Here is a 25037-nt window from a genome sequence, read left to right on the forward strand (position 1 = left end):
TTATAGGGATCATAAATACATTATATTAATAACCCATTATCAAAACATTAGTAAAAGTACAACAAAAGTGCTCTGTATTCTATACGTTACGAAGCTATATGTCACTTAAGGCTAGTCAAGTACAACTGGGTAGTTGTATCATTATAATTGTATCATTATAATAAGACACAGCATTATCTATCCAGCATTCATATATTTTGGAATTAACATATAACCTGCCGAGACCTGCACCCATCAAATTAGTGTTGAAATACTTTGCTATTGAGCATAGTCGAGATAACCTACAGAGTACGCTGTAGGATAGAATCATGGAAAAAGGCCACAAACCCAGTACAATTTATCGAAACCGCCATGATGAGCTTCAGCAATGTAATGAATGATATATCATAATGACTTCAGAAGTTGTGATGTGATAATAGCTGGATTAACCTGGAGAGGTAGTTGAAGGGAATATGAAGACCTGAAGCACCATTTTAATATGCTGCATGAACCATAAAATGTAGAATATCTATCATGATAGTACTTGCACAGCTATAATGCCATAGCAATGGACTGCAGAAATGTTTATTTTTAATATTTTACATATCTATTTTAAAAGTGCTCATGTCTGCAGAAGTTGCAATATGGTAAACATGTTGCAGTTCCCGAACGCCCTATTCATATGTTTAAATGCTTTCAACTGTAAAGACTGCAATATGTTAATATATTGAATTGCATAGTACACTTAATTTGGCACCTAATTGAATGGCTACATTATGATGGGCAGGTTACATGCAGATATCTTAGTAAGGCAACCAATGAAGTGAAGGGTGCCCTTAGTATGATGCAAGGGTGTGATTAGAAAACCCACTGAATGGTTATATCATGATAATACTGATGTTTGCAGACATATAGTTGTATGAACTGCAGAATTGCACCTGCAGGACAGCCTAGGTCCTCCACATGCTCAATGACTAATCCAGCCATTACTGGTTTAATGCAGACATTCTGATATGGTAGTATAGAGAACTGTAGGTGAGCACTTGGTACAACATTCTGAAAGGCTATGCAATGATAGCTTTGATCAATACCGATTGCAATTATTGTAATGAGTACTAATCAACCGGATGATCCAGCCACAGGTGCTTTGTTCTGAATTGCTATTCCTACTCACCCATCTTCTCCCATTTTCAATTCAGAGGAGACAAATGAACAAACGCACTCTGGGCATCATAGGAAATGGCCCGTCTGCCAGATAACTCGCGTCCTTCAGATATCTGTATCATACACCTGCAGTCCTCATTCTTCGCTGAACGCTATCCGGCAGAGTGTACAGTGAGGTGAGCCCCACACTTTCTGTTTGGATGCAAACACCAACTTATTGCACGCACCCAAAGGTTTTGTGACTAACTGTGGTTATAGGCACACATGGCCATGGTCCTCCTTGGACCCACACAGGCCTCACACAGGCAAAAGTACCCGGACCTGGAGCTTCAGCAGGTAGAGCCCAGAGACCCTGCTGGCACATTGGGTGAGCTAGAGTGACAGGAAATGAGATGGATGCTTGGGGTTGGGGAGCCAAATTTATTGATTTCTTGCTAATTTAGGTCACGTGACAGGAATGAATCCCATTGGTTGCCCACTGCCATGCGAAGGAACAGGAAAGAACACTTGTATGGAAGGAGGCCTATAGAGGCAGTGTACAGACATCAGGCCATTGGGAGTTTTTTTAGGTCTTCTCCTAAATAAGGCTGGTCTATATTTCAGACCAAATGTTTTCAGGTTATAGGAGTCTTCAACTCTTGTGTCTGTCTACACAAATGAGGAACTGGTCATTGAAGGTTTCCTTCTTCATAGTCCCAATTCTAGTAATACAACTAATGATGCATGGTTCACACAAGAGGAAATTCAAAAGAGACTAGAACATGTTAAGATAAACAAAGCTCCTGGGCCAGATGGTATTCATCCCAGGGTACTTAGCGAGCTTAGCTCTGTGATTGCCAAACCTCTTTACTTAATTTTTCAGGATTCATTTAAGTCTGGCATAGTGCCAAGAGACTGGTGAATTGCTAATGTGGTGCCTATATTCAAAAAAGATCCTGTTCTCATCCTCAAAATTATAGGCCAGTTAGTCTGACACAGAAGCGTCACTAGAGGGGGACGGGCCCTGGTGCGTGATGCGCAGCCGGCCCCCGCCCCCCTCCGTACGGCCGCATTTTGCCGGCTTTGTCAGTGGCGCGTGAGCTGCCGGGGGGCCCTGAGTGGGTGCGGGCCCTGGCCCGCTCGCACCCCCGGTAGTTCCGCCACTGGTCTGACATCCATAGTAGGAAAGCTTTTTGAAGGTTTATTAAAGGATAAGATACTGGACTTTATAGCAAATCATATTATGAGTGTATGTCAGCATGGTTTTATGCGTAATAGATCTTGCCAGACTAACTTAATTTCTTTTTATGAGAAGGTAAGCAGGGACCTCGATTCTGGGATGGCAGTGGATGTGATTTATTTAGACTTTGCTAAAGCATTTGATACAGTGCCACACAAAAGTTTACTGGTTAAATTAAGGAATGTTGGCCTGGAACATAGTATTTGTACCTGGATAGAGAACTGGCTAAAAGACTACAAAGAGTGGTGGTATATGGAACATTTTCTAATTGGACCAGTGTTATTAGTGGAGTACCGCAGGGCTCTGTACTAGGTCCCTTGCTTTTCAACTTGTTTATTAATGACCTGGAGGGGGCATTGAAAGTACGGTTTCTATTTTTGCAGATGATACTAAATTGTGCAGAGCTATAGGTTCCATGCAGGATGCTGCCACTTTAAATATATAAATGTAAGTTATACACTAAATGGCAGTGTGTTGGGAGTTTCCTTAAATGAGAAGGATCTAGGGGTTTTTGTAGATCACAAGTTGTCTAATTCTGGGCAGTGTCATTCTGTGGCTACTAAAGCAAATAAAGTTCTGTCTTGCATAAAAAAGAGCATTAACTCAAGGGATGAAAAAATAATAATGCCTTTTTATAGGTCCCTGGTAAGGCCTCATCTGGAGTATGCAGTGCAGTTTTGGACACCAGTCCGTAAGATGAGCTAGAGAGAGTGCAGAGACGTGCAACTAAACTGGTTAGAGGTGTGAAGGACTTAAATTATGAGGGTAGACTGTCAAGGTTGGGGTTTTCTCTGGAAAAAAGGCGCTTGCGAGGAGACATGATTACACTTTACAAGTACATTAGAGGACATTATAGACAAATAGCAGGGGACCTTTTTAACCATAAAGAGGATCACTGTACCAGAGTCCACCCCTTTAGACTAGAAGAAAAGAACTTTCATTTGAAGCAACGTAGGGGGTTCTTCATGGTCAGGACAGTGAGGTTGTGGAATGCACTGCCGGGTGATGTTGTGATGGCTGATTCAGTTAATGCCTTTAAGAATGGCTTGGATGATTTTTTGGACAGACAGAATATCAAAGGCTATTGTGATACAAAACTCTATAGTTAGTATAAGTATGGGTATATAGAATTTAATTAAAAGTAGGGAGGGGTGTGTGTATGGATGCTGGGTTTTCATTTGGAGGGGTTGGACTTTATGGACTGTCTTTTTTTCAACCCAATTTAACTATGTAACTAGCAGAGTGTCTGTTACACAATAGAGATGACCTTGTTCAGGTTACAAATAGGACTGGTCCAGGATTGGAGCCTTTTGCTTATACTGCCAGCAAAGCGGAGCATCATTGTGGCAGATGGTGGAAACATCCAAGGAGTGCTGATTTTCCTCTCTATGTCAATGCCCTCTTGAGTCACCAACAATATTGGAACCTGGAACATCCATATGGCCTCTCCAGTCCTAAGGTCAGCTTCATTGATGGAGTCAATATATGTAGGATAGTTGATTTCCACATATTAATATGTTCCTTACAGGAGGGATAAAAACAGACTTATAGGGTGAGAGAGGTTTAGAGGGTGATTCTAATCCTCACTCCAGGGGTTGTAGCCTTCCTCCATGATTCATGGGATTCCCCTTTAGGTTCACTGGGGTTATTTTGGATCTGTAACCTTAGGGGTACCCAGTTATACCACTAGACTATGGTGGGTTAACCAACCAAGGTTCTATTCCTTAGGTACTATTTTTGCTCTGGTTTCCACAGAGAATATCTTCTGTATAAAGGGATTGGTACCAGTGTTTTCACCGTTAGTTGAGTTTCCCTCAGCACAGGACCTTACATGGTGTAAGGAATTCTAACCCAAGATGGGTCTCAGGTGCCCTTGTCCCTGTTCTTTTAAGATCTGTTTTCTGTTAAGACATTTCTGACTGCTAGGCACGCCGATATATAGATGTTTATGGTACATGCCTCATGTTCCTCATTGTGCATTGTTTGCCCTGCGCTTGTTGTAATATTCTAATCAGGTCATACCGACAATGTGTCGGTTTGGTTCTTACTCCTACCAAATGTTTCTTACAGGTGCCTTGCAATCTGCACTGAAATTAGGCATACATGTGACGGAAGTTTTCTGATGAGTAGGAGTAAGTATTTCAGCTTGCTGAATTCGTCATGTGCAGGGGTGTCTTCATCGCTCTCTCTTCTGGAAGGGGGGAAGTGGTTATGTTATTGAACTCACTTGTTCCTCACTCTGAAAGTGGGCTAGCATCTCTAGCGCTTTTTAGATTTTTTTAGGCAGGGGGTGTAAACTAATACGGCTTGTTACAGGCCTTGATCCACGGCGATACTGGGAGGGACGCTCTGTGGGTGAAGGGGAGGGCGAACAATGGAGCCTTGCTGGGGTAGAATTTGGGAGTACTCGCTAGCACTTACACATCTCCCTGATTTAATTTTGTGGGGGGGGGGGAGTTGTGCGGTTGATAATCCTAATGGCTGCGAAGTGTTCAGCAGAAAGACTTCTTGTGTATGGGTCTGTGACCCTTATTGTTTTGGTCTAGCTATCAATTGGTTTCCCTTCCAAGGAACCGGGAGGGTTAAACTGAGGGTGAAGGGGTGGATGGGGAATCAAGCAAGGGAACTTGCGGATTGGGTTTTTACCCATTGCTTCCCAGGAAACTAAGTAATAAGCCCCATCCATATACCGGATTATCCCAAAACCTTTGGATTGGTCGTATATTCACCCCACGGCTTGTATATATCGCACAATATAATTACAGTCCGTTTATCCCCCTGATCTTAACATCATTTTAATTAATCTTTTCTGGACGCTTTGTTTTAATAATAATAACGTTAAGTTTTAATTGGTTCTTTGAGTCATCGGATTCAACAATGGGGAGGTGCAATTTTTAGGGTTTTCTTTTCCCTTTTTCCTTTCAAATACTATATATAATTTAACCCTGCACACCATCTTATTGTTTCTCGAGGGTGATTGTCAGTGCTCCCTTAACCTCCACTTATTTCTATTCAGCTTCTGATTTATCTGTGTTTGATTCCTGTTGTGACCCCTGCCTGGCTATTTGACTATCCTGACTTCTGGATCCCGACCCTTGCCTGATTACCGACTTCGATTCTGCTTAACCCTTCTGATTGACTTCCTGGTTTGACCCTTGCCTGCCTGACTACGTTTATTCTCTGCTTGCCCCGACCCGATCTGACTACTCTATTGCCTAATGCCTTGTACCACAACCTTCTGCCCAAAGACTTTGCTTACAGTTGAGCTCCTCTGCCTGTCTAGAACCCCTCGCCTTGCACTTCTCGTTTTAAGACCTGGCGGCATCTGAGTAGCTGAGGGCTCCTCCTGAGGCCAAAGGCGGCTGCTACAGGCAGAAGCATGAGCCGAGACCAGGGTGCTTGGCATCGGTTCTAGATTTAGGGTGCCAACCATTACATTGTGTTTTGAAATAAAAAATTTTCCCATGACTGTATCCCTTTAAATGGCTGCCCCCAAGGCTACACAATAGCTTATTTATTTAAAATAAGAAGTGTTTCTAAAGCAAACACACGTTTTACCCATGCTGTTAAATAGTATTCCAGCTAAAATCTGTCAAGGTCATGTAAAAGTCAATGGCAGAGGTCCCTTGAAACATCTGAGGATATTTTTAGCTTTTGTGATTTTTTTTTTTGGTGGTTAACTCTCTAAAACTCAATCAATTTGAGGTATTCGTTTTTTTTTTTTTTTTGCAGATAACTCTATCAATTTGAGTTTTTGTTTTCCCCCCGATTGCATAAATTTCTTTTTTTCAACTTTTTTTACATTCAGGTTTTTTTATATGCAAACATTCGAGTTGTGAGAGAGAAAAAAAACCTCACAAACTTTGATAAATAAATCCGTAAATTTTAATAACTTCCAAATGCTTTTAGTTGTTTGTTACTATTCCTTTAGGCTAGGGCCAGACAATTGCGGATCTTCACCTGTGTTTCTCTGCAGGCTGAGAATCCGTTGCCCCAATGTGCCCCCCGCTCCTTCTCTGACTGCACCCGGAAGCATTGTCTCCGCTCAGGTGCAGGCAGATTCAACGGATTTTGATGCTGAAATCAGCCCTACCTGTTGAAGACAAGGGGAGCAACAGGGCAGCAGATTCTCCATCGTTTACATCGTCTGGCCCTAGCCTTAAAGTACCTCACTTTCACTAAGTCTTGTGGCCTAAAATACTTAATAGATTTTAAATATTTTCTATCCTTTGATGATAGATGCAAGCATCACCTGTATACAACACACATGCACATAAAAAGTAGTTCCAATGCTGTGCCTTAATTAATTGTTCCACTGTAAAGATATATAAAGTGTATGTTGTGCATGAGTTACTTTGTGACCTTCCCCCTGTTTTTTTTCTGTATATCTTCCCCCTAACCACTGATAAAACTGTTTAAAAATCTATAAAAAGAAAAAAAGTATTTCAAAAGCAAAAAGATCATCATTAAATTATTGCATTAAACTATTGGGGTTGGTTGCTAAACAGTCATCCAGTCACATGTCTTATAACTAGACACTTTGATACTTAAGGGTTACTAATGTTTTTTTTGCTTCTGTGCTATCACTAGGAACCAGTGTACATTTTTTTATATCACCCTATTTTTAGAGCTACGGCAGCATAATTTTTTTTTTTGTTTCACTCACTAAGGACCCCTTCAAGCTGCTGCATTCTCCTGAGTTTTGGGCTTGCAATCTGGGGTAGACAGCTCAGAATAACCTGCAAGATCACATGGGGACACTTGGGAAGATGTTTAAAGCAAATGGGGGTGAACATACCCATCAACTCTCACAGATTTCCCTGGAGTTACCTGGTTTGGCCTCTCCCCCTACTCCTGTCATATGCCATTCTGTTGGTTTTTATACATTTCCCCTTTGAGTAAGATGTGTGCATGTGCAGTAAGCATTCAGTGCCATCCAAAAAGATGTTTGCATACCCAGTTAGCATTTAGTGAAGCAAGAAGCAGGAGAGTGATAGGCTACAACCCAATACCAAATAGGTCACCCTAGGGCCGTATTTATATATAGGCACCTTAGGTTTTGTTCCACAGATGTGGAAGTGACGTCATAGATACACAGAAGTGGCATAACACGTAAGTGTGCACATGTCCAGTTTGCTAGCACGGGGGGCACGTTTTGGTCCTGTCCCTAGGGTGGCATTGGACATAAATGCAGCACTGGGTTCCCCCCATGTTTTAGCCTTTCATCTGCTAGTCTCTGGATTAATAACGCAATATGAAGCACTTACAAAGAAGAAAAACATGGATATTGTGGGGTGGGGCAGTAGAGTAATGGGTTGGGTTAAGCTGAAGCAAATTCACCTGAAGAAGAAAACATAGACTATTTTAATAAATTTTAAAAAAAAACTCCCATTACTTCGAAATTCGACCTTTGATAAATCTACGCCTAGGAGTTGCACATGAATTTTGAGGTTTCTTTCGTTATTTGAAGTTTCTTGTAAAAACATGATACTGTGAGAACTTGAACAGAAGTTGAGAAATCTAAAAATAACGATTAAAAATGGCACAAACCTTTACAGACAAAGAATGAATTTTAACAGAAATAAGGATATTTGCATAAGAATGTGCGTTAATTTGCAGTTCTATTTTCGTTCATCCTAGCTACGATCTGTTCGTCTATATCCTTAAAGTAAAACAAATATTTTTAAATGTTTTATTTTTCTTTCAAATCAATTAAAACAATAACTTCACCTTGTTCCGTAGTTATGTTTGAACCTGTCCGATCTGCTAAACAACCGATCGCCATGGTGCGAAAAATGTTGGGACTATCTATACACAGTCCTAAAAATCATACAAATCTTCTCATCTATGGCCAGCTTTAGACTCTCCAATCCAAGGTGGCAGCAGTCAGGGTTTCAGCATGTGTTTCACAGTGGTATGGAAAGCACTTACCTTTCAGATATCAAGGAGCAGAGCTAATAAATGTTTACTGCAGTACACCGTACTTAGAACAGGAGGATTACTGCTCAAAAAATTTTCTGCTATGTATGTTCAGGCATTATTAATAACATATATACACTAATCCCAAGAAAGGGGCTAGTTCAACTACATCATTTAAAAAGGGGCAATAGTATGAAAACTAAAAACTTTGACCCATTTTATATTGACAAAACTTGACCCATTTTTATTGACCAGAATTATGAGTTTCTTAAAACACATTTTATATCAAGGTTGGTAACTAAAAAGTAAAATATTGTTATCATTTAATCTTTTTTTGGTACTTTCCTTTACAATAAATCCAGAATGGGAATTTCTCATTACTGTGCTACATATAACATTTCTGAGATGTTCTTAATCTCAGTCATGTGTTGACCTGTAAGTTCTTCAAGTAGAACAATTTGCCACCTGTTTACAACAGATGATTTCTTCTCTGTTCCTAAAATGTGCAGCACTCTTCAGCCTGAAATCCCATTTGTGTTCCATCATGTTGCATGGAACCCCCTCCTTACCCCCTTATAAGGTGCACAACAAAATACATTGCTATGTTGTCATCCTGCAGGAATATCTACTGTAAGTCGGAAGCTAGCATTAGCTTTGATTCATACTGAGCTTCTGGGAACAGCTAGCTGGGCAAGTACCCAGCTTAAAGGCAAAGAAACATCACCCCTTTGTTTAACTTTAAGCTGAGACACCCAAGTCTGTTGCTTTGGTCCAGCTCCACAGTAAGGAAACCTATTATATTAATGATAAAATTTGCAAGCCCTCAGTGAGAGCAATCTGATGAACACTATTTTTGGAGTGAATATTGTCCAGAAAAATAGATAACTATCAGTAAAGAATGTTATACTATGCCAGATTGTTTGCCAAATGATCATATAAATTAATTGAATAGTTTTAATGGCTTGACTTGCCCTAAAGCAGTGGTTCACAAACTGGGGTACTGGCTGCCCTTGGGAACAGCTTGGTTGTGAGATTTGCAGATAATCTATTTCCTATCCTAGATATACCTGAAATCCCATCTTAAAGGTCAGTTAAATTAGAGATTTGGGATGACAATTTATTTGCTAGATATTCTTGAAGGCATGGCTAATTCACTGAAACAATGCTACTTCTGCCTGGAACTGAATGGTTACCCTGGTAACCAGGCAGTAACCAATCAGTCTTGAGGGGGGCCACATCGGTCATATCTGATGCTTTTGAATCTGAACTTCATGCTGATGATCAACTGCAAACTCACTGAACAGATATGTACCATGTGGCCCCCATTCAAGTCACTGACTGACTCAGAGTTAGAGAGCTGAAATGCAGGAAGTAGTGTTGTGGCTATTATGCTACACATCCAGTCACTCCAGCCTTTGTACATTACATTTTTGCCTAACTAACTATATTAGAAACATTTTTTATTTTGCACAGCCTATCTATTTACAAAGCTTTTATTTTCACACTGAACTGTTCCTTTAAGGGGGGCCACATGGGACATAACTGTTCAGTGAATTTGCAATTGATTCAAAAGCAAACAGTTATGACCCATATAGCACCTCTAAAGTCATTGATTGGCTACTGACTGGTAACCAATAAGTAAGCTGCAAAGCAGGAAGTAGTGTTCTGGCAATTATGTTAGACATATGGTCACTACAGCCATTATATATTACTTTTTTGGCTAACTATATTGAAAACATTTTCTTTTTAACCAGTTTTTATTTTTACACTGAACAATTCCTTTAACATCCAGCTGTATGTCATCCGAGTTTCTATTCATTTTCAGCCACTGAGCTTCAGTCATTCCATCTGTCCTCAGCCTGGGGCATATCATTATCAAGGCCAATGCATTTTATGTTTCTTGGACGGGGGCTTGATACTTCTGTCAGTGGTTTTATTTTCTATATTACTCTATGCATATCTAAAGCATGCCACACACTCTTGTGCCTCCTGACCAGCAGGCCACAGCATTTCCATTTAGTGATCTGCTAGTGGGTATACCTTACTAGGCAAACTTACATACTATTTATTGAAATAGCCATGACTTATGTAGAGCTTTAAAAAATTTGGTGAAATAAAGTGTTTATCAGAGGGTCAAAAGGAAAAAAAATCCACTCCCGCTGGTGTACTGAAGATATATACACTGTCATGCCTTCTGCTCCCCCTTATATTTTAATCAATTAACTTCTCTTTACTTTACAGCTCAGAAATCCATAGGGCTGGAAACCAATACAAGCTCAAGAAGAACACCCAGTACAAGGGAAATAGGATCAGTGTTTTTTCTTTCCAGTATTATACATCCCACCAAGGACCATGAGTGAAAAATGTGGAGAGGGGCTCCTGGTAAGCATGTATATCCCATAATAAATAAATGTGGGGCATTTTAAGTGTAACCGTCTTTGTAGGTACAGGTATGGGACCTGTTATCCAGAATGCTTGGGACCAGATAGCATATCTTTCCATAATTTGGATACCTTAAGTCTACAAGAAAGTCATGTAAACATTAAATAAACCAGATAGGCTGCTTTTGCTTCAATAAGAATTAATAATATCTTAGTTAGCTTCAAGTACAAAGTACTGTCTTATTATTATTATTATTATTATAGATAAAAAGGAAATAATTTTAAAAAATTTGGATTATTTGGATAAAATAAAGATGGCCTTTCCGTAATTCGGAGAATTCTGGATAACAGGTTTTCGGATAATGGGTCCAATACCTGTATGAGTTTTATATTATCCCTGTGTACCTGTACTGTGTGGTGTACCAAGAGGGTTTTATATATTGTTTTAATTTTTACAGCAGTCCTGCTGTATTATATAATTTAATTTACAATGATGTTTATTGGATTTCAGAAATAAAAAATGTCTGCAGTTAACTTAGGCCACATATCCAATAAAACATAGAAATTAGGAAGTAATCATATGAAATAGGAAACAACTTTATATCCTGCTGGTTGTTTTTTCCAAAAAAATAGCACTGCCAAACTTAGTCTAGAGTAGTATCATTAGTTCAGGAGTGTCCCGTGCAGAGGTTATGTGCTGTTGAGAGACAGGATGTTTCTTCAGTTTATTACTGAACAGTAGGTGAGAGGGCATGTAGGGCTGGGCACTCAACTGTATTATTTTACACCTACAGACATAGTTCAGATTCTCATAAGCTATCGTATTTCAGGGGCAGTTTTACGAAACACTAGATTAGACTAGACTAGCACTCATTTTTCTTATAAACTATCTTCAGGAACTGTTATTTTTTATTAATTTATAAGGACAAATCTATTGTGTCAATTTTGCCCTTTTTGGTGTGTTAATTTTGCGGGCTCTGAAAACATGATTACTGGTATTGGCCAGAGCTTGAATTACTGTAACTGTATTTCAATTTCAAATTATATTCAAGTTGTTTTTGTACAAGTGATATATTTCAATTCTGCTTGATTATATTGTATTCACATCCGCTCTTCTACATCTCCTATTCTGAATTCCAAGTGCAATCTAGGTGCTAGGTTAATGGCTTCCTAGCCACCACTATTTGTTTAAAACTTTAACATTTCAATCTTGACAGCTGCATAACAAAAAATATAGATAATTTAAAATCCACAAAACATCAAATACAAACTGCATCTTGACTTAAACAACCACTGCCTACATTAAGTGCACATTCATATTAAGGTACCGGTTTAGTTCTGTATATTCATTTTAAGGTGCTTTCTGCACTATAACTCACATGATAGGGCTGCTGTGCCAATGGCCTAGGGGCTAAACGAATATTCAGGCAACATCACCAGAGACAAGCTGATCTGCATATCCAGCGCTTGCCTTGTCTGCATTTTCTGCAATGCTGACAGGTAGAGAAAGGAACAAATTCCTCCCAGTAGCATAGCTGTACAAGTAACCCTATGACTTTAATTTGCATCCTGTCAGCAACTGATTTTCCTTCACTTACCTCATAAAGATGAGAAGATCTATTGTGTGTAAGCAGCACAGAAGTAACAGAAAATGGAAAATGCCTAGAAAAGAACTATGAACATAATAAATTGCAGAAGTGCTTACAGGAACACCAAGGGGGTTATTTACTAAGCCCTGAATGCAACAATCACAACATTTGTGATTCTTTTTTTTATAAAATCTGGCTTTTAAAAATTCACAAATTTTTCAGAATTTATTAAACCTGGAAAACTCTGAATCTGAAATCCCGGCATCCCAGACTTGTCGAGGTTGCATATAAGTCAATGAGAGAAGTCCCAATGATCTTATTGATTTGCGCTGGGTCTCGTGCCAAACCCTGAAGTTTTCGCAGGTTTCGGGTGAAAACTCTGAAAAAAGTCCTGAAAATTGGGTGAAACTTCCGAAAAAATCATGAAAATTGGAGTATTTACCGCAAAGCAAATTTTTGGAAAAATGTAATTAATAAGCATTAAAAACTTAGATCGGAGTTTGTAGCAGCCAATATTGAGATAATTTCAACCCTGATAAATAAACCCCCTTAGTATATTTATATATATATATATTATCAATAGTTGTTAAGATTTATGCCCCTTTTTTGTAAATAGTCGTCTGCTAAGAATGTCTCTTTATAATGTTGTTTGTTTAATTCTGGCCATTCTGCTTTTTGTTTAACCCTTTCCCTGCCAGCCGTTTTGTCCTAGATGCGAACATCTATTGCCAAGCAGTTTTTAGACATTTTGTACTCTTTCACTTTAAGGGCCTTTCCTGGGGTGGTCTTTTAGTTTACCCAGTAAAACAATATATTGTTTTTTTCAGGACAACCTGAACTTTAAAAATATGTAATAATTTTGGTGTAATTCTACTTCTGTAAAAAAATATAGGCTTCTAAGTGTCTAATAAAATGAAAAAAATCATGTTTCACAAAGAACAATCACATATATCAGAAACATCATTTACTTTATGTACGAGAACACAGCCGATTTGGAAAGGTCTATGTCTCCTGAACGCGGCAATACCAAATATATATCGTTTTATGGAGATTTCTCACTTGTATAGATCAAAATCTCTAAGCAGTACAGTACCAAATTTCTAAAGCACCGCTCCCCAAACAGCATACTTCTGATTTCAAGGCCAAACATTCCACTAACAGTAGGTTTACCCAAGAAAACTACCCATTATTAGAAAGAACAGATTCTGGTGAATCAAAAATGGGTAAATATATCTTTGTACTCCAAACTGCCAAGTTGCAATTGTTTTTTAAAGTTATAATGTTTTATAGAAATTGGTGAATTTTTTGAAAAATTAACTCAAAGCTTCCACTCTACAGCATCATATCTCCCACACATCATTAGGTATCAATGTAAAACACCCCAAATATGAAAGCCTGGGGTCCACTGAACAGTTTGATGCCCAATATGTATCAGTTTACCTAAACATGTGGTATATAGGGGCCATAAAATGTAGAGACCCCATTTGAGCTATCAGTTCTGTAATTCCAGATACTGCAAAATCAACACATTTGCATCGTTTTGGGGGAGGGTAAAAGTAGAAAAAAGTAAGTTCACCCCAGAAAACCATATATTTTCGGAAAGTACACATTCCCCCGAATCCAATATGGGTATGCATGTCTTTCTACTCCAAAGCACCAAGCTGCAAAACTTTCCTAAGTTTGGCAATTTTAGGGACATTTTCAAAAATAAACTCTACACGTCCACCATGCAGCATCGTATGTCCCACGTACTATTGAGTATAAAAATAAATCACCCCAAATATAAAAGCCTGGGGTCCTCTGAACAGTTTGATGCCCAATATGTATAGGTGTACCCAAGCACGTGGCCTATAGGGGCCCCAAAATGAAGACCCCCCATTTGGTCTGTCATTTCAGATACTGAAAAATCAACACATTTACATCGTTTTTGAGGGGGCAAAGGTAGAAAAAAGTAAGTTCACCCCAGAAAACCATATGTTTTCGGAAAGTACACATTCCCATGAATCTAAATTGGGTATGCATGTCTTTGTACTCCAAAGCACCAAGCTGCAAAACATTCCTAAATTTGGCAATTTTGGTGACATTTCCAAAAATCACCTTAAATTTTCCACCCTGCAGCATCGTATTTCCCACATACTTTTAGGTATCAAGAGAAATCACCCCAAATATGAAAGCCTAGGGTCCTCTGAACAGTTTTATGCCCAATATGTATAGGTGTACCCAAGCATGAGGCATATAGGGGCCCCAAAAGGAAGACCCCCCCATATGGTCTGTCATTTCAGGTGCTGCAAAATCAACACATTTACATTGTTTTGGGGGCGGCAAAGGGAGAAAAAAGTGCGTTCATCACAGAAAACCATATATTTTCGGAAAGTACACATTCCCCCGAATCCAAATTGGGTATGCATGTCTTTCTACTCCAAAGCACCAAGCTGCAAAATGTTCCTAAATTCGGCAATTTTGGTGACATTTTCAAAAATCACCTCAAACTTTCCACCCTGCAGCATCGTATTTCCCACATACTTTTAGGTATCAAGAGAAATCACCCCAAATATGAAAGCCTAGGGTCCTGTGAACAGTTTGATACACAATATGTATAGGTGTACCCAAGCACGTGGCATATAGGGGCCCCAAAAGGAAGACCCCCATATGGTCTGTCATTTCAGGTACTGCAAAATAAACACATTTACATAGTTTTTGGGGGGGAAAAGGTAGAAAAAAGTAAGTTCACCCCAGAAAACCATATATTTTCGGAAAGTACACATTCCCCTGAATCCAAATTGGGTATGCATGTCTTTGTACTCCAAAGCACCAAGCTGCAAAACGTTCCTAAATTTGGCAATTTTGATGACATTTCCAAAAATCACCTCAAATTTTCCACCCTGCAGCATCGTATTTCCCACATACTTTTAGGTATCAAGAGAAATCACCCCAAATATGAAAGCCTAGGGTCCTGTGAACAGTTTGATACACAATATGTATAGGTGTACCCAAGCACGTGGCATATAGGGGCCCCAAAAGGAAGACCCCCATATGGTCTGTCATTTCAGGTACTGCAAAATCAACACATTTACATCGTTTTAGGGGGGGTAAAGGTAGAAAACAGTAAGTTCACCCCAGAAAACCATATATTTTTGGAAAGTACACATTCCCCCGAATCCAAATTGGGTATGCATGTCTTTCTGCTCCAAAGCACCAAGCTGCAAAACGTTCCTAAGTTTGACAATTTTAGGGACATTTTCAAAAATCACCTCAAAATGTCCACCCTGCCGCATCGTATGTCCCAAATACTATTGAGTATCAAGATAAATCACCCTAAATATGAAAGCCTGGGGTCCTCTGAACAGTTTGATGCCCAATATGTATAGATATACCTAAGCACGTGGCATATAGGGGCCCCAAAATGAAGACCCCATATAGTCTGTCATTTCAGGTGCTGCGAAATCAACACATTTACATTGTTTTGGGGACGGCAAAGGTAGAAAAAAGTGCGTTCACCCCAGAAAACCATATATGTACGGAAAGTACACATTCCCACGAATCTAAATTGGGTATGCATGTCTTTCTACTCCAAGGCACCAAGCTGCAAAACGTTCCTAAATTTGGCAATTTTGGTGACATTTCCAAAAATCACCTAAAATTTTCCAACCTGCAGCATCGTATTACCACATACTTTTAGGTATCAAGAGAAATCACCCCAAATATGAAAGCCTAGGGTCCTCTGAACATTTTGATGCCCAATATGTATAGGTGTTCCCAAGCACGTGGCATATAGGGGCCCCAAAAGGAAGACACCCCCCATATGGTCTGTCATTTCAGGTACTGCATAATCAACACATTCACAATGTTTTGGGGGGGGGGAAGGTAGAAAAAAGTAGGTTCACCCCAGAAAACCATATATTTTCGGAAAGTACACATTCCCACGAACCTAAATTGGGTATGCATGTCTTTCTACTCCAAAGCACCAAGCCGCAAACCATTCCTAAATTTGGTGATTTTGGTGATATTTCCAAAAATCACCTCAAATTTTCCAACCTGCAGCATCGTATTTCCCACATACTTTTAGGTATCAAGAGAAATCACCCCAAATATGAAAGCCTAGGGTCCTCTGAACAGTTTGATGCCCAATATGTATAGGTGTACCCAAGCACGTGGCATATAGGGGCCCCAAAAGGAAGACCCCCATATGGTCTGTCATTTCAGATACTGCAAAATAAACACATTTACATTGATTTTGGGGGGGGCAAAGGTATAAAAAAGTGCGGTCACCCCATAAAACCATATATTTTCGGAAAGTACACATTCCTGCGAATCCAAATTGGGTATGCATGTCTTTGTACACCAAAGTATCAAGCCGCAAATGATTCCTAAATTTGGTGATTTTGGTGACATTTCCAAAAATCACCTCAAAATTTTCACCCTCTAGCATCGTAGTTCCCACATACTTTTAGGTATCAAGAGAAATCACCCCAAATATGAAAGCCTGGGGTCCTCTGAACAGTTTGATGCCCAATATGTATAGGTGTACCCAAGCACGTGGCATATAGGGCCCCAAAACAAAGACCCCCAAATGGTCTGTCATTTCAGGTACTGCAAAATCAACACATTTACATTGTTTTGGGGGGGGCAAAGGTAGAAAAAAGTGCGTTCACCCCATAAAACCATATATTTTTGGAAAGTACACATTCCTGCGAATCCAAATTGGGTATGCATGTCTTTGCACTCCTAAGTACCAAGTCGCAAGCCTTTCCTAAATTTGGCGATTAAAAGCAACTGTTTTTACATTTCTGAAAATCGCCTAAAAATATTGCAATTGGCCGCATTTATCTCACCCAATTTCTTACATACAATTGTAAAACACCATAAATATTGATGCCAAGGGTCTACTGAACAGTTTGATGCCCAATATACATAGATATACCAAGGCAGCTGGCATGTGCGGACCCCAAATAAAAATAGTGAATATGAGTTTTCTCCGCTGCCGATTCGCCTTCTGTGAACATAGACCCTTGACTTCATATTACCGTATATACTCGAGTATAAGCCGATCCGAGTATAAGCCGAGGTACCTTATTTTACCTACGAAAACTGGGAAAACTTATTGACTCTAGTATAAGCCTAGACACAACTACAGCTCTGTCTCCCAGCAGCGCACCTTCCGCTAAAGAGACTCCCCCAGCGACTCCCCCAGCGGACTTCTTTGCAAAGTTGATGGTGACAGAGAATTGTGCAGAGAGTGCTGTGTGTCATAAAACCATCACTGATCTTTCGTATAACCAACAGATGGCGCTGTGTGATATTGCCATCACTGTTAATCCTTTATTCAACCAACAGATGGCGCTGTGTGATATTGCAGTTACTTTTATTCTTTGATATAACCAACAGATGGCGCTGTGTGATATTGCAGTCACTGTTATTCTTTGATACAACCAACAGATGGTGCTGTGTGATATTGCAGTTACTGTTATTCTTTGATATAACCAACAGATGGCGCTGTGTGATATTGCAGTCACTGTTATTCTTTGATACAACCAACAGATGGTGCTGTGTGATATTGCAGTTACTGTTATTCTTTGATATAACCAACAGATGGCGCTGTGTGATATTGCGGTCACTGTTATTCTTTGATACAACCAACAGATGGCGCTGTGTGATATTGCAGTTACTGTTATTCTTTGATATAACCAACAGATGGCGCTGTGTGATATTGCAGTCACTGTTATTCTTTGATACAACCAACAGATGGCGCTGTGTGATATTGCAGTCACTGTTATTCTTTGATATAACCAACAGAGGGCGCACTGTTATTCTTTCATAAAACCAACAGAGGGCATTGTGGGATATTGCAGTCTCTCCCCAAGTGAACTGTTGGTATAGGAATGATTAAAAGTCACTGCAATCTCGGCTACTGCCTGCTGACCCGAGTATAAGCCGAGGTAGACTTTTTCAGCACATTTTGGATGCTGAAAAACTCGGCTTATACTCGAGTATATACGGTATGTGCCTCAAGACCCTCCTAACAGCAATGACCCCCCAAAACCATATATTTTTGGAAAGTACACATTCTGCCGATTCCAACAAAGATAACGACGTCTTTCTACACCAAACTACCAAACTGCAAAGCTTTTCTAAACATATAGGTTTTTACAACATTTCTGAAAATCGCCTAAAAATGTTGCAGTTTGCCGCATTTATCACACACAATGTTTTACGTACAAAGAAAAATCTCTCTAAATATGGACGTCAGAGGTCTAATAAATAGTTTGATGCCCAATATGTATAGATTTACCAAAGTATGTGTTGTGTATGGACCCCAAATGAAAAACGTGCCAATGAATTTTCACGCTAGCCAACTAAGCTGCAGAAAAGAGAACCCTAACTGTACGTTATGTGCCGTAAGACCCCCAAACTGTAAAAAGACCCCCAGAAACCCATATATTTTTGGAAAGCACATATTTTGGCGGATCAAACTAAGTAAAATCTATCTTTCTATGCCAAAGCACCAAACACCAAAACTATACTAAAGATACATAAGGAACAATAATGCAGGGATAAAATTGCAATAAAACCACAAAAATAGCGTAAATCAATGAAATAACAAAATAATTGTTCTGACAGCGTAATTAGTGGCCGAAATCGATTATCCAATAGTCAGGCTGCCAAAATAACACGTTTTTAGGCAAAAAAAACAAAAGATAACAGTATAATGAATTCGTAAAAAAAAACACCTGTTTGTGTATACATATTTGTGCACTAATAAAAGTTATCTGAGTGTGCAAATACATGTAAATAAGTGTAAATAAGTGTAAATAACTGTACAAAAGGGACCAAGTGTGCTAAAATTAAAAAAAAAAAATTTAAAAAAATTCCAATCTTTACTAAAATGTATAAATGTACTGTAAGTATGTGTAGGTGCAGGTAAGTGTGTAAAAAAAAACGTGCACTTACCGTTTTTGGAGCAGGAGAATCGCTGTCTTCTTTGGAGGAGTCCTGGCAGCGTGTCTGCAGAGTTGCTGCGCAGCAGGAAGTGCGTGGGCGGCTCTGCAGGCAGGAAGAAGGCGAGTGTAGTAGCAGACGCTCCATGCGATGCGTCTGCTACTTTGAAGTTGGATCTGCGACAATCGAGTCGCAGATCCGACTTGACAGCCCCCCAGCCTCGTTGCCTAGGGGGCTGTCTTCTCTCCCCACTCTCTGCGGAGGCGGCAAAAGCCGCCGAAGCAGAGAGAGAGCTCAGCTGCCAAAGAACGTACAATGTACGTTCTTGGCAGCCTGAGCATTTGCCTGCCAGCACGTACGCCGTACGTGCTTGGCAGGAAAAGGGTTAAAGGGTATCTATCGAAAAGACATGTTCTAAATACAATCAATTCAAAATTCTGTACCATTTAAGAAATGATCAAGTTACGCTTCAGTATCTCACTCTCCACAACCTGTCGCTCTTCATGCTCTCTTCATACTGAGGTCTGGATCTGATTTTGGTAGGTCTAATACGTCTTTTAGGGGGGCTCCCTATCTTAGCAAAATAACTTAAATAACCAACTCCAGCACAAACAAAATAACACACTCTGGCAAACACATTGCATGAAGAGAAACAGGATTTCAATCAGATCTGGTTATTTTTAAAGAGTGAACGCCTACTGTAGATTAAGGGTGCAACCCCCCCCCAACAGATATGTTAGCCCTAACTGTCAATCAAAAATTGACTCCACCTACTGCATGACGACAGAATGAAGAGAGACAGGTTATTTATAGGATGAAGCTTATATTACATTTTTATTTTCACAATAAATCCCCTTTAATATTGCCCTTGCATAAAAGCAGCAGGCTGGAAAAAAAATTCCTACAGTTTCTCCTTTATGCTTTGTCTTTAAAATAAGCCTGACCTTCCTGACCAGGAAGTGAGAAGAACAAGGTTTTGCATAATTATTAAATGGAAAGTAATCTATAGACCTAAGTTGTGTATCCTGCCAACAAGACAAAGCTTTTCTTCTTTGATGGCACCCAGAAGACCCAAACTAGGGGTATGCTGAAGAGACAGAAGCCTTTTATACAGTTATCAAAATATATTTCCTATAGTCAAACTCCACAGGTGAATATTTTGCATGGGATGAGTTTGCTCTCCTTAGTTAGTTCAGGGGTGGTCTCCTCCCATATTGCATCCCTGCTCAGTAAAATTGCAACTTAAAAATTCACTTGAACATGTGGGGACAAAGGCAAGATGGGAACATATGATTTTAATGGTGGAGAAGTAGAGAACCCTGTGCATAGGTAGTAAAATCACCTAAGTCCGGGAGCAAATCAGAGTAAGTTGCATGCTTGCTTGCTCTGGAATAGTTCTATATCTTAAGTTTGCCTTTTACCACATGTTGCCTTACAAGGCTTGAAAATTCCTTCGCCTGGTTGCTTATTGTACTTGGAAAGAGAGAAGGGACAAATCAATCATAGTTAGCAGGCATCTGTATAGGATGTGGCCTTTATGCCTTGGCACTTCTTAATTTTTCTTTCTGCCTGACCACCCCCCCTATGAATAAGTGAACAGGAAGGATGTTCTATGGTAAGATCAAAAAAGAGACTATAAGGTGCTGTTAAAGGGATGGCATTTTTTTCAGATTTCCCTTATTTCATATCTCCCAAATCCTATCCTTCCTAAAGAGCACTTTAGAGAGTCAGGCTGCTGCGTTCTTCTATATAAACAACCCATCTACCAGTGATATGTTCCTATAAGTTCTGCATCTGTAGCCCCAAAATTAGGAAAAATTGAAAACAGAAGTAATACCAGCCTTACTGCCATGCTTTAGCAGCTGTGAGATGAAAATTTTACAACAGCAGCAGATAAAACGTCTTCCATTTTTGTGTAGTTGCTTTAATGAAAATTATAGAAAATTTAGAATTTAAAGTATTAATAAAGCCTCACAATGAGCTAGACAAAAAAATAATGTTTTTAAAGCCATTAATGAAACATAATTACATACATAAAAACATAATCCTATTTAGGTTTGTGCTTGGGCACCATTTTTGTTGAGTCTATAGTCCTTCAATTGTCTACAACTGCTATAGTCCCAGGAATCCTTTTCACTGAACATGTGGACAGGTGCTGCTGTATACTTGATATGTTGGGGAACAAGTAGCAGATGAATGCCTTTTAAAAAGTTTTCATATTCCATTTGAGATGTGTTCTTGGCCACTTCTCAGTGACGTTACTGTGGGTGAATGCAGAGTCCTGACTGTCAGCTCAGAAGATTTCATCAAGCCTTGTTGTAGCTAGCATTTGGTCTTGGAAGAATTTATTGGGATCAGCAGCCTTTCACTGAGGAAAAAACATATTTTACTTAATTTTAAGATACAGAAGGGGACCTGTCAGTATCTGTAGCACGCCCAGACAAGGTAGAGATATTTAGAGGCAGTCTGAGTTTTACCACCTGAGGCATTATTGCCCAACCTCCCCACATACTGCAGGTGCGTGTGTGAATTTTGTGCTAAATACACACCAGTCAACCTCACTACTTAAATACACCTTTCTGAAAATGCTGCTTTGTCATCCCCTAGAACTCTTGGGAATGACACTTTAAAAAAACAAAACTATTACTAGTTACCATAGTCTGAAATAAGTAGCACTGAGGCGGTTGGGCTGCTATGTGTTTTTATAAATAAACATGGTCAACAACATTAATTCCTGTATTGCACAGCATATACATTTTTGAAAATAGGCAGCTTGGAAAATTTGTTTTGCTTGAGTTTATATCATTTCATGGAGATGATATTTAATTTATAGGGTCAGTATTCCTTTAATTTACACAAGGTATATTTACTGATCAGTAGGGCCTTATGAATATAAAAGTGATATCACATTTTAAGGATCTGGTTCTGGTTATCAGTCCTGGCTTCCACTGTGCATGCTCCTGGTCAGTGATTTCTGCCAGGGTGACATAGGAGGCATTTGAAGATGGCAATCGGCAACTATTATGTTCAATTCTGCAATCAGAGAGCAGGTATTGGGGGGGGCTGGATATTAAGTGTGCCCATCGATGCAGTTTGGTGAGGGTCTGGTGTAGGTTGCTATGGGTTAAAAACAGGTGTTGAAAGTGTATTTTTTTTTTAACCACAACTCATTGAGATAAACATGTAAATAAAGACACAATGGTTATTTTGGAGCATATCAGATTGTGCCACTAGACTAGACGTCACTGGGGTGTTACATCGACTGAACATGGAAAATTCATTCACAAGCTGCAAGTCTTTTTCTAGTGTAAAGTGCAAACCCAGAGCTTTCTGCTGCTCCCCTCCTTTATCAATGTAAGCAGATGCACAGTTCACACAAGTGTAACTGGAAAGCCAATGTGATAACTTAGAAATGTGACACCACCCTAGGTCCACACGCATGTAACATGCTGACATGCTAAAGCATTCACATTAATCTCTCAGTAACTGGGACATTGAATTCAGCACATTGCAGATAAGGCTTTCTTTCCAGAAATACTTGTGATATTAAATACAAAAGGGGTCACTTATGAATTCCCCTGCTGCAAATGCTACAGAACTAAGAGGTGCAAAGTAATCAGCACCTTTTGAAAGAAAAATATCCTAATATATCAAGGTAAAAGCAACTGGCTCTCTGAGAGACGAAGGCAAAAAATCAACACAAACTTATTAAACGGGTGGTTCACCTTTTAGTTTACTTATAGTATGGTATAGAATGGTTAATTTTAAGCAACTTTTGGTCTTCTTGTTTTCTTTTGTTTTGCCTTTTTCTGCTATCTCTTTCCAGCTTTCAAATAGGGATCAATGACCCCATCTAAAAAACAAATGCTCTGTAATGCTACAAATGTATAGTTATTGCTACTTTCTATTACTCTTTTTTTCTATTCAGGCCCTCTCCTATTCATATACCAGTCTCTCATACAAATCGATGCATGGTTACTAGGGTAAATTTACTAGGGTAACTCAAAAACCACAAATAAAAAATTAAATCCAATTGCAAATTGTCATCACTCTCTACATCATACCAAAAGTTAATTTAAAGGTGAACAACACCTGTAAAAACCTCAGGATACAGATGTAGAAAGGTTATTGATAAAAGTCTTGGTAGGACAGTACTAACCTATTTATGGCAAATAGCCATTGTGTACCATCCATAAACTGTTTTTTGCATTATGAAATATGATGTAGTTTTAAGCAATTTTGCCATATATGTTAATTTTTTAAAAGTTAATTGTTTGGAAGTCATCTCGTGTGTATTGAGCACTTAAGAACATGTACAGTAAAGCAGTGAAAGACGCATATATAATATATTGGAGTAGCAAAAACATATTAGATTAGGTGGCAGCTACTAAGTGTATTTCCACATGTGGTTGTACTTCCACTGCAAGTAGGGGAACTACTAATTTAAGGGAAAGAGTGCTTTTTGAGGGTAACGCTACATGGGGCTGATACTTGCCCTGCATATAAACACATGGTGAAAATCTGCTGATCCTCCGGTGTTTGCACTCAAATGTGCACATTCATTGTTCAACCTTCAGCTGCTTAAAAAAGGCAAACACTGATTGGTTGCTATGGGATACTGCCCCGTGCAAATTTACTGTTTTTAAATCTGAATGTCTTTGTGTGGACATGGGTGAGAAGGAGTCTTCCATAAACAATCCTATTGGATTCTATTTCTACAGCAATTCCTAGGTGGCTGTTTGGGATTTCACACACGTGAACAAGCCAATTCTATCCCATTGGGTATAAACAGTATTCCACATGTGAAAAGTTATATACATTCACTATCTCATGTGGCTGTTTGGCAGTTCATAAAAATTATCTTGCATACCTAGACATTGCATCACATTTAGCCTAGTGGTGTCATGAAATGGTTCTATTGTATTGGTTTTAATGCTTTTATGTAATTTTATTAATAACACATGCTATTTCACTTATAATAAGAATATTGATACAAAATAAAGTTCTCCTCCGGGGCTGTTTATCAGTTGATTCTTGCTGAGTACGTACAGATGGAAATGGTCAGTCTAGCTTTCTTGGCAATCCTGTCTGAAATTTGATGTCTCAGTGTGAGGCATTTCTTTGGCCTGTGCAGTGTGAGGCCTGAGCTAGCACTAAAGGTTCTTATAAGTATTTGATAATTTTAGACTCAAAAGTGAAAAAGGACCTCCTCAAAATCATGTTCATAGTAGCAGTGATACTGTAGAAGCTTTTTTTGTTGTGGATTAAAAAATGATCATCTTTGTATGTAAGGGAGGCCTAAAGTGAAACTTTGTTTTGCTTCTAAAAACTAGCAAGTTTTACTAGAGTATTCATCAATGCAACCAGTAACGTAACTTGGTGGGGGCGGGCCCTGGTGCGAGCCGTGCAGACGGGCCCGCCCCCACCCTCGTGTGCGCAATTTTTCTGTGCCGCACGATCTTCCGGGGGGCCCTGCGGGGGTGCGGGCCCTGGCCCATTTGCACCCCCTGCTCCCCCGGTAGTTATGCCCCTGAATGCAACCAGTAATGTCAGCTTCCACCCACTAAGATAAAAAAAAATTAACAAGTTAATAAGGTTTTCAGTAAAAGAAAATATCTAAATGCAATCTTTGCTTCTAATTAAGGTTATTTTCCTTTAAGGGTCTCAGTCTAAGCCAAGTATCTATATAAGAAGACAGTAAGACCCTATAAAGAACATATATGTTCATTGGTTATAGCCAGGGCCGCCATCAGGGAGGGAAAGGTGGTACTGCTGTCCTGGGCCGGATGGTTTGGGGAGTTAAGGGGGGCCTGGCTGTGCTGCACTTATTTGCATAGCCGGGCCCCTGCA

The 25037-nt window shown here is 39.4% G+C and overlaps 1 protein-coding gene across 3 annotated transcripts in view; it reads left to right on the forward strand.

Moving 5' to 3' along the window:
• The window catches only part of slc6a9.L (solute carrier family 6 member 9 L homeolog), a 92131-nt gene that overhangs the window by 13775 nt on the left and 53319 nt on the right, over positions 1-25037 (forward strand). For 2 of the 3 annotated variants that reach the window (XM_018258359.2, XM_041590439.1), the window contains one exon: positions 10523-10663. In XM_018258359.2, the coding sequence (XP_018113848.1) occupies positions 10634-10663 (30 nt within the window). In that variant the 5' untranslated portion in view covers positions 10523-10633. Of the gene's footprint in view, positions 1-1178; positions 1320-10522; positions 10664-25037 lie in introns of all 3 variants that reach the window. The other variant, XM_041590440.1, reaches the window with a different exon arrangement.

This window comes from Xenopus laevis, chromosome 4L (assembly GCF_017654675.1).
Source record: "Xenopus laevis strain J_2021 chromosome 4L, Xenopus_laevis_v10.1, whole genome shotgun sequence".
Taxonomy (NCBI): Eukaryota; Metazoa; Chordata; class Amphibia; order Anura; family Pipidae; genus Xenopus; species Xenopus laevis.